This window comes from Colobus angolensis, unplaced genomic scaffold, assembly GCF_000951035.1.
Source record: "Colobus angolensis palliatus isolate OR3802 unplaced genomic scaffold, Cang.pa_1.0 Scaffold129, whole genome shotgun sequence".
NCBI lineage: Eukaryota > Metazoa > Chordata > Mammalia > Primates > Cercopithecidae > Colobus > Colobus angolensis.
The window spans coordinates 2588315-2598685 of record NW_012114141.1 but is presented as its reverse complement, the minus strand read 5'-3'; the positions used below and the strand labels follow the sequence as shown (position 1 = coordinate 2598685).

At 42.6% G+C, this 10371-nt stretch overlaps 2 protein-coding genes across 8 annotated transcripts in view; one reads left to right on the top strand and one right to left on the bottom strand.

Moving 5' to 3' along the window:
- Positions 1–2949, bottom strand: part of BTD (biotinidase) — a 36267-nt gene extending 33318 nt beyond the window's left edge. The window contains exon 1 of one of the 4 annotated variants that reach the window (XM_011933694.1): positions 2531–2949. The gene's annotated coding sequence lies outside the window, so the exon portion shown is untranslated. Of the gene's footprint in view, positions 1–1979; positions 2324–2406 lie in introns of those variants that run through there. The other 3 variants (XM_011933693.1, XM_011933692.1, XM_011933695.1) reach the window with 3 other exon arrangements.
- HACL1 (2-hydroxyacyl-CoA lyase 1) overlaps positions 2338–10371 on the top strand; it is a 38994-nt gene continuing 30960 nt past the window's right edge. For all 4 annotated transcript variants that reach the window (XM_011933698.1, XM_011933700.1, XM_011933699.1 and 1 more), the window contains exons 1-3: positions 2338–2918; positions 3106–3210; positions 7861–7901. In XM_011933698.1, the coding sequence (XP_011789088.1) occupies positions 2838–2918; positions 3106–3210; positions 7861–7901 (227 nt within the window). In that variant the 5' untranslated portion in view covers positions 2338–2837. The remainder of the gene's footprint in view (positions 2919–3105; positions 3211–7860; positions 7902–10371) is intronic.

Below are 10371 nucleotides of genomic sequence, written 5' to 3'. Positions count from 1 at the left end.
AAATAAAATAAAATAAAAAAAATAAAAATCCATTTTCTAGGGAGAAATTCAAGCTGGCAGCAGAAATTTGCATAAGTAATAAGGAGCCAACTATTAATCACCAAGACAATGGGGAAAATGTCTCCAAGGCATGTCAGAGACCTTCACAGCAGGCCCTCCCATCACAGGCCCAGAAGCCTAGGAGGAAAAATGGTTTCATGGGTCAGGTCCAGGGTCCCCCTGCTGTGTGTAGCCTAGGAACTTGGTGTCCTGCATCCCAGCCATGCCAGTCATGGCTAAAAGGGGTCAATGTACAGCTCAGGCCTGGCTTCAGAGGGTGCAAACCTGAAGCCTTGGCAGCTTCCACATGGTGTTGAGCCTGCAGGTGCACAGAAGTCAAAAATTGAGGTTTGGGAACCTCTGCCTAGATTTCAGAGGATGTATGGAAATGCCTGGATGTCCAGGTAGATGCTGCAGGGGTAGAGCCCTCATACAGAATCTCTGCTAGGGCAGTGTGGGAGGGAAATGTGGGGTGGGAGCCCCCATACAGAGTCCCTACTGCTGCACTGCCTAGTGGAACTGTGAGAAGAGGGCCACCATCCTCCAGACCCCAGAATGGTAGATCCACTGACTGCTTGCATCATGTGCCTAGAGTTGCAGGCACTCAATATCAGCCTTTGAAAGCAGCTGCGTGCGGGGGTTGTAGCCTGTAAAGCCACAGGGGCAGAGCTGCCCAAGGCTGTGGGAGCCCAGCTCTTGCATCAGTATGATCTGGATGTGAGACACGAGGTCAAAGGAGATCATTATAGAGCTTTAATATTTGACTGCCCTAGATTTTGGACTTGCATGGGGCCTTTAGCCCCTTTGTTTTGGCCAATTTCTCCCATTTGGAACAGGTATATTTACCTCACACCTGTACCCCATTGTATTTAGGAAGTAACTAGCTTGCTTTTGATTTTATAGGCTCATAGACGGAAGGGACTTGCCTTGTCTCAGATGAGACTCTGGACTGTGGACTTTTGAGTTAATGCTGAAATGAGTTAAGACTTTGGGGGACTGTTGGGAAGGCATGATTCGTTTTGAAATGTGAGGATATGGTATTTGGGAGGGACCAGGGGCAGAATGGTTTGGCTGTGTCCTCACCCAAAACTCATCTTGAATTATAGCTCCCATAATCCCCACATGTGGTGAAAGGGACCCAGTGGGAAGTAACTGAATCACAGGGAGGGGGTTTTTCCCATGCTGTTCTTAGGATAGTAAGTCTCATGAGATCTGATGGTTTTATAAAGGGCAGTTCCCCTGTACACGCTCTCTTGCCTGCCACCATGTAAGACATGCCTTTGCTCCTCCTTCACCTTCTGCCATGATTTTGAGGCCTCCGCAGCCATTTGGAACTGTGAGACCATTAAATCTTTTTCTTTATAAATTACCCAATTTGGGGTATTTCTTTATAGCAGTATGAAAATGAACTAACACAGTCCCCATATGCAGGGAGGCAACCACTTCACTCTCCTCTGCTTGGGGTGGGGTTGAGGGGTTGAGAAAAAGAGGGGAAGAGCTTTTGAAAATACCCAGGACTAGAGTTTGACAATGTCCGGGTTTAGAAATCCTTTCACTTCCAGTGCTTCTCATTCATTTCACTACCCATGACCCACTCCCCTCTCATCTCTTTACTGTCCACTTATAACTGGTCTTTTTGCTTAAAATGACTCCAAAACCTCAAAAAATTAAAGTTCCACTGTTTATTATAATTGGAAATTTTACGTTTATTGTCATTGAGCAGAGGGTCTAATGACACCAAGGCAATAGTTTCAGATATTGCACATTGCAAACGATTTTCACACAAAAATGTTTTAAAAGGCTATTACGTGCAGGGCTGGTTGTAGGTAGGGACCCAACCTGGAATTATGAAACGCCATAGTTCCTAACTTTGGAAAGAGAAGAGCGGAGAGTAATATGGATTAGTAGCAACGGCTGGAGAAAACAGTGCTCTATGCTACCTTCAAGGTGCTCTACTTCATCGGTTGGGACCCAATGGCTGAATAGTGGGTAGGAAACAGGATTCAGGGTCTCAAGCACGGTCTGGATCTACCAACTCTCACCGTCATTTTAACCCTTGCTGGGGTACACATCTGCTTCTGGATTTTAGTAACGTGTGTTACAATCATTTAAGGACTATAAAACTACAAGATTATGAGAGCGTAAACCACAAAGCGTGTAACTAAACGCGTAGAAAACGCAATGCGGTAGCACAGCAGCAAGGAACAAAGCCAAGAACCCCAACCAGAGAGGGGCGCCGCGCTTCCCGGCTCCCGGCAGCCTTTGCGCAGCCCTCCCGCAGCCCCCGGGTCGGCCAGGGGCGGGGTCTAAGCCGCACGCCGGCACCACGCCCACTCCACACCGCGCCGCTCCGCGCCCCCTCCGCACCTGCTCTTAGCGTGCCTTCTGCCCCGAATATGCGCATGCGCTACTCTCCCTTTACGGCCCGGAAAACGCTCCGGCTGGCCGACTCCAAGACAATGGCGAGAGGCCTCACAGTTCGGCTTCTTACCTGCTTTGCCTAGGCAGCAGTCTCCTGCTAGTCCCGCCTCCCTCTGGCACTCTGGCGCGCAAATGGAGGAGCCGGGAAGAGAGCGCAGTTCTGATTGGAGAACGCGCGTGTTTACATTCTGACCTCTCCCGGGGAGTGGACGAATTTAGACCGCCTCTTCCTTCCCGTTATTTAAGAGAGTTGGTTGCCTTCCTGTCCGTCAGAGGTGCAGTCCCACAGGGGGCGTGCGGCCGTTTTCGCGTTTGCCTTGCTGGGTGACTCCGCTTGTTTGTCGGCTGCGTGAGTGCCTAGAGCTTTTCGGTGGAAGATGCCGGACAGTAACTTCGCAGAGCGCAGCGAGGAGCAGGTGTCTGGTGCTAAAGTCATCGCCCAGGCCCTGAAAACGCAAGTACGACGGACCTTCCTGGAATGAAAGGCTCCTACGGAAGCTGGCGGAGACCGCAATATTGTCTCGGAGACGAGTAGAAATGGGCGATGGGAGTCGGGGGTTTTCCTTTTAGCGTCCGGGAGGGAGGGAAGGATGTGGCGATGTGGTGGGGCCATGGGAGATTACTCTCCTGTTCTTCGTTCCTCAGGATGTGGAGTACATATTTGGAATCGTAGGCATCCCAGTGACCGAAATCGCCATTGCTGCCCAGCAGCTAGGCATCAAGTACATCGGGATGAGGAATGAGCAAGCGGTGAGTATGGACGCAGGTGTCTGAATCCGTTGCTGGGAATGATCAATAATAGCGGTAGGTATGCATTGCAAACACTCAGATAGCGCTTACCACTCTTCTGCTGCTTTACACATATATCAGTCACTGTTGAATATTAGCTGTTGTTATACCTAGTTGACAGTTGAGAAAAGACACAGGTTAAGTAAAACTTGCCTTTGGTGACACAGCTGGTAGTAGCAGAGCCAGGATTTGAACCTACGTATTCTGGGTCTGAGTCCATGCTGTTACTACTATACTGTATGTCATGATTGGAAGGGACAGTTTATGAGTAAAGTCTGATTTTCTTATTAGGCTACAAGCTCCATTAGAGCGGGGATATTATTTCTTCACGACACATCTGTACCCCCAGTGCTTAGTGTGATGCCTACATAAGCAAGTTGTTCAGGGGTTACCTGTGGGATAAATGAGTGAAGGCCAAGTCTTTGTTGTATGATCGGTTCGGGGCAGGGTGGAGGATATCACAAGTGGTAAAGCCTTAATGGAAACTCAGATGTCTCAGATCCTAGCCTGACGCTCTTTCTACCACATCATGCTGCCACCTTTCTTAGAGTCTTATTTGGAAGCAGGATAAGGAAGATACGACATTTTGTCAATCCACTTTAAGTGCATCAATCCAGCCTTGCCCTTCTCTCAGTAGTGCTGGCTTAAAAGATCGAGAATCCACTTCTGTGATATCACATACTGTCAGTCCAGTTGAGGCTAAGTATTCCTGCTCTACACTCCCACTGTTGCTTTCTAATTTAGATTCTTGCCTCCTCTTGCCCAAACAACTGCCTGGCCGCCCTAAATGGTGCCTTTTGCCATCATACGTGAGTGCATGGAGGGCAGAAGTTGTGGTTCATTTGTTATATCACTACAGTGCCTGGCATGGTTGGTGCTTTCACATGGTGTGGATGCTTAATATTATGTATTATTTATTAATTGAATGACATTCTTTATCTACAAAGTTTGAGATTTGTATTTTTTATCTTAAAACTAGCAAGTCTTGAGTTTCTGTTGCTTCTACATTTTACTTGTCTTTGTTAGAACAACATTCTGTTCTTTCATCTGTGTGAAAAAATGAAGCTATTGACCTATGAATGGAACCTATATTTAACTCTTTTTGTAGAGATGACATATCTGCTACTGATTTCTTTACACAGCAAACATTTATTGACTAAGTATTGTATACTAAGGATTGTGCTACATAACCTGTAGGGGAGAGGGATATAAAGGAGGAGTGAGGTTTAGTCTTGATCTTCAAGTTGATCAGTCTTGGAAGGTGAGGGTAAGACTTATAGAAAAAAACTCACCTATTATAACTCTCACAATAGATGTAGTAGCGCAGAAGGGATGACTGGTTCTCTTTGAGGACAGAGAAGATTGCCTGTAGAGGTAATGTTAGTTCATGTGGTTCCATCGAGGTAGGTAAAGGCATGGTGAGCTGTGAGACGGGTAGGTAGGTTGAGGTTAGGTTGTGGAGAATCTAAAAAGAATTTGAACTTTTTTTTTTTTAACAATAGGCAATGGGGGAGACTAAAGGTTTTTCTAAACAGGTGGGAGATGTAATTAGGCTTGTATTTCAGAAAGATGATGCCAGGCATGGTTGTACATGCCAGTAATCCCAGCTACTTAGGAGGCTGAGGCAGGAGGATTACTCAAGTCCAGGAATTAGAGGCTGCCTGGGCAACATAGCATGACCTCTGTCTCTAAGTTTTATTTCAGCCCCTGTAAGCTTAATTGAGGGTTCTTTAGGTCCCATGTGCTGTGTTGGGTGCAGGATACAGAGATGAATGATAGTTCCTGGCTTTAAGGGGCTTACAGCCAAGCTGTGGAGACAGACACAAACAATTGTGTTATAAGGTGGTAAGTGCTCTGATAGAGAGATACCCAGGGTGCTATAAAACCCAGAGAAGGAGTACCCAGGCTCATCTTCCCACAGGAGATGATGTCTGAGCTGTCCAGAAGGATAAGTAGTCATTAACCAGTTAGGAAGGAGGAGGCAGGCTCCTCTGGACATGATTCCTAGATTTTGGGCTTGCTTGATTGTGTGGATCTTACTGTCTGTGACTGAGACTGGGAATATAGAGGGAAGAGCCAGTTTGAAGGAGAAAGGTGATGTTCAGTTTTGAACACATGCATTTGAGATGTTGGTGGAACATCCCAGTGGATATGTCCCTCAAGCAGCCTGACTCTGGTAGTCAGAGGAAAACTTAAATGGTGCCTGAACTAAGGGTAGTGACAGAATGATTCAGAGGGAACATGAAAACAGGCGAAGGCATTCAGGTGCATGTTTGTGCTAAAGAGAAAGATGTAGTTGGGGGTGACTTGATTGTCTTTGATTAGATCCATAGAGTAATCAAGACATACTGACCAACTGGTCAGCAAGTAGGCAGATTGTCAGCAAGTTCATTGTTCTTGAGAGCTTACTGTATGTGGGCACTATTCTGAGTGTTTTACACATATGAACTGATTTCATCCTCACAGCAGTGCTTTGAATTATTTTCGTTTTATGGATGAGGAAACAGAGATGTAGAGCCACTTGCCAAAATTACACAGTAGAAAGTAGGGAAGCTGGGATTTAAATCAAAACAGATTGGCTCCAGAGTCAGCTCTCTAAGTACCATGTACACTGCTCTGCCTGTGAATGGAGGTAGTTTAGTAGAGGAACAGATCTTTTATGGTCATAAAACCAGTTACGGCCAGGCGCGGTGGCTCATGCCTGTAATCTCAGCACTTTGGGAGGCCGAGGCGGGCGGATCACCTGAGGTCAGGAGTTTGAGACCAGCCTGACCAACATAGAGAAACCCTGTTTCTACTAAAAATACAAAATTAGCCGGCTGTGGTGGTGCATGTTTGTAATACCAGCTACTCGGGAAGCTGAGGCAGTAGAATTGCTTGAACCTGGGAAGTGGAGGTTGCTGTGAGCCAATATTGCGCCATTGCACTCCAGCCTGGGCAACAAGAGCGAAACTCCATCTCAAAAAAAAAAAAAAACTGTTACCTCTCAACTTCTGACATTTCCTACCAGAGGAATATACTTTTTGTTACATGTTGTTGTATGTTTTGCATTGCCTAGCAACATTTCTTACCTAGCTATCATAAGTGGGTAATTCTTTTGGGTGTCTAAATAAAGTGTTCTTATTGCAGCAGGTATTTACATGCCTGCATTTCTTAGGAGTTGTCTTATTCTTCTAATGTGAATTTGGCCTTATGTGCAAAAGGGAAGAGAGACAGGACCAGTAGAGAATAGCAACACAGGAAAAGAGCAACGCGTTTTGTGCAGGTTCTCAGTGGATATATGATAGTAGAGACAGTTGAGATTGTGATCCATAAACATTTCCTTTTTGTTTTTTTTTAAGTTTATGTTCTTAATGTGGATTTCTTTAAGACAGTATACTACTTCATTTAAAGCTGAGTGAAGGCTAGGAAATACACAATTTATTGTTGTTTCTAAAGAAATGAGAAGAAATAATACTGGGGAAAAAAATGATGTCACAAACTAAGAAGAAGAATTTGAGAGAGCACTCAGCATTTTCCCAGGTTATCTTGTGTGCATTTAATTTAGTGCCCCCTCTCTTCCTGATTATGAGCTGAAGTAGAGTTACAAGGTAAAAACTATCCATATGCAGGCCATAAAGGAAATTTCAATAAATTACCAAGGATTGAAAGCTTGCAGTATGTGTGACCTGACCGTGTGGAAGTAAAGTGGAACTCAGTAACAGATCACTGAGAAGAATCTCAAACATTTGGAAATTAAGCAACATAGTTTTTGGTATTGTGTAAATATTTGAAAAGATTAACAAGATGAATAAACTTCAAGATAGACTGATTGAGAATAAAAGAGAAAACAGATTACCAATGTCAGGAATAAAAAAGGAGATATCACTACAGATCCTAATTAGCCAGTAGATTGAAGAAGAAATCACAATGGAAAGTAGAAAATATTTTGAATAGAATGATAATGAAAAGATGCAATCTCAAACTTGTAACCTATAACTAAAGCAGTTCTTAGAGGGAATCATTTTAAACAAATCTATTAGTAAAGAAAATTAAAAACCAGTGTTCTAAATTTGTATTTTAAGCAGCTGGAAAAAGAAAAGCAAATCAAATTCAAAATGACTGAAATAATAAATACGAGAACAGAAATCAATGAAATAGAAAACAATAGAGAAATACCAACAAAGGCACAAATATGTTCTTTGAAAAGATGGATAAATTTGATAAACTCCTCATGAGACCGATGAAGAATAAAAGAATGAAAACAAATTACCAATATCATTAATAAAATAGGACATTCCTGTTGATCCTGCAAATATTTAAGCAACCATAAGAGGATGTATCGAATAACATACATATGAACAAATTTCCTGAAAAACTGAAAATTAGATAACCTTAACCGTTATTTGAAATTTATGCATAGAACATTTATTACTAAGATGGGAAGTGTTTTAATTCTGCCTTTTTCATTACGTTTTTGTCTCTTAATTTAATAGTAAGTTGCTCTCATAAATTTACTATAAGGATCCGTTTACCATTATGTTTTTTTCTCTTAATTTAATAGTAAGTTGCTCTCATAAATGTACCATAAGGATCCCAATATGCTCAAGTCCCAGTGTTCTTTCTTCGTAGGCTTGTTATGCTGCCTCCGCAATTGGATATCTGACAGGCAGGTAAACTAAAATCTGTTTCACTTCAATTTAATATTTTGGGGTAGAACTATTATGTTTTTTAGCTTAAGGGTGAGTTCATTTGGAAAGATTATAGAAGAATATATTAAATAACAAGATAAAAAAATTGAAAACTCTCTGAGGGCCACATCAAAAGAATAATGATACCAGAGTGGAACACATTGCCATTTTGCAGAGCGAATCACTGGTGATCAGATAGTGAGTTGATGTGTAATACCTTGTGTTGGATCTCACAACTACACCCCAGCACACTTAATACAAAAATGCTTGGTTCAAAATGTGACTGTTGGGACCTGTTCCATACATTCTGATTTTTTAGTGTGTATCCATGTTAACCCCCTTTTTATTATTAAACATTAATACATTTTTAAAATGTTCATTTTGGAAAACTTGGAAAATATAGAAAGCATCAAGAAAAAATGAAAATAACTGGGCACGGTGGCTCACACCTGTAATACCAGCACTTTGGGAGGTTGAAGCAGGTGGATCACCTGAGGTCAGGAGTTTGAGACCAGCCTGGCCAACATGGTGAAATTCCGTCTCTACTAAAAATACAAAAATCAGCCTCATGTGGTGAATCGGCTCATGTGCAGGAGAATCGGCTTGAACCCGGGAGGCAGAGGTTGCAGTGAGCTGAGATTGCGCCACTGTGCTCCATGGGCGATAGAGCGAGACTCCATCTCAAAAAAAAAAAAAAAAGGAAAACAAGATGAAGAGAATGAAAATCACCTATGATCTCACAACTGTTAAGAATTGGTCATTTTCTTCCGATTTTTTTCCCCTATAGTTGTATTTTTTAAGCAGAATTTGGACTGTCACAGTAATGTGTATCATACTTTTTTCATTTATGTTAGTTTTAATACACTTTCTAATTTCCAAAAATGAAACTAGTAATTCAGTTGCTAAGAACTGTAAACTAATAAGATCTCAAAGTCTAGACCTCACCAGAACAGTTTTTTTCTGTGATAAGAAACTTGTGAATTTGAGCCTGAAGAAAATAGTCCATCAAGTAACACTGTTGTCAGCATTGTCTGCCACTTTATTTACATATGACAAATATTTTTAATCTTTTCATTTAGCTTGGAAAGCATTTAAATTTTAGTTATTAATTGATGCCTTAATGTAAAAAATGCTAGAACAATGATTAAGACAATGGTTAAAAGTTCATACTTTTTTTTTTCTTTTTCTTTTTTTCTTTTGAGATGGAGTCTTACTCTGTCGCCCGGCTGGACAGTGCAGTGGTGCAATCTCAGCTCACTGAAACCTCTGCCTCCTGGATTCTAGCAATCCTCCTGCCTCAGCCTCCTGAGTAGCTGGGACTACAGGAGTGCGCCACCATGCCCAGCTAAGTTTTGTATTTTAGTAGAGATGGGGTCTCACCATGTTGGCCAGGATGGTCTTTATCTCTTGACCTTGTGTTCCGCCGGCCTCGGCCTCCCAAAGTGCTGGGATTATAGGCGTGAGCCACCATGCCTGGTGTAGAAGTTCGTGTTTAAAAATGTTTTGCTATTTGAATGAACTTCTGGAACTGCACTGGCAAGTATAGTAGCCACGAGCCATATGTACCTGTTTACATTTAAATTAATTAAAATTAAATAACATTTAAATCATAGTTTATCAGTTTGTAGTAGCCACATTTCAAGTGCTCAGTAACCATGTCAGTAGTGGCTACCGTATCATACTGCAAATGCAGAACATTTCTATTACTATACAAAGTTCTTTTGGATAGTACTGTACTAGAAGTTTAGTTTACTTGGAGATAATTACTTATTTTCAAGTCTGTCTTGAACAGAAATTTTTAAGAAATTATTTTATAAATGTAAAATGGCAAACTGAATTATATTAAGATACCTTTTCCCTGAGTGCTTTAAGCTTAGAAAGTCACACTGAAGGGTAAAACATTCAAGTTGAATATTTATTTGGAGTCTCACTCTCACCCCCAGGCTGGCATGCAGTGGCACCATCTCGGCTTGCTGCAACCTCCACCTCCCAGATTCCAGCGATTCTCCTGCCTCAGCCTCCCAAGTAGCTGGGACTACAGGTTCACACTACCACACTCAGCTAGCTTTTATATTTTTTATATAGACAGGGTTTCACCATATTTCCCAGGCTGATCTTGAACTCCTGGGTTTAAGTGATCCATCCGCCTCAGCTTTTCAACATGCTGGGATTACAGACATCAGCCACTGCCCTCAGCCTCAAGTTCAGTTTTAAAAGATTTTGGGGTCTGGGCGTGATGGCTCATGCCTGTAATCCCAGCACTTTGGGAGGCTGAGGTGGGCGGATCACCTGAGGTCAGGAGTTGAGACCAGCCTGACCAACATGGTGAAACCCCCATCTCTACTAAAAATACAAAAATTAGCCAGGCATGGTGGCAGGCACCTGTAATCCCAGCTACTTGGGAGGCTGAGGCAGGAGAATCACTTGAACCCAGGAGGTGGAGGTTGCAGTG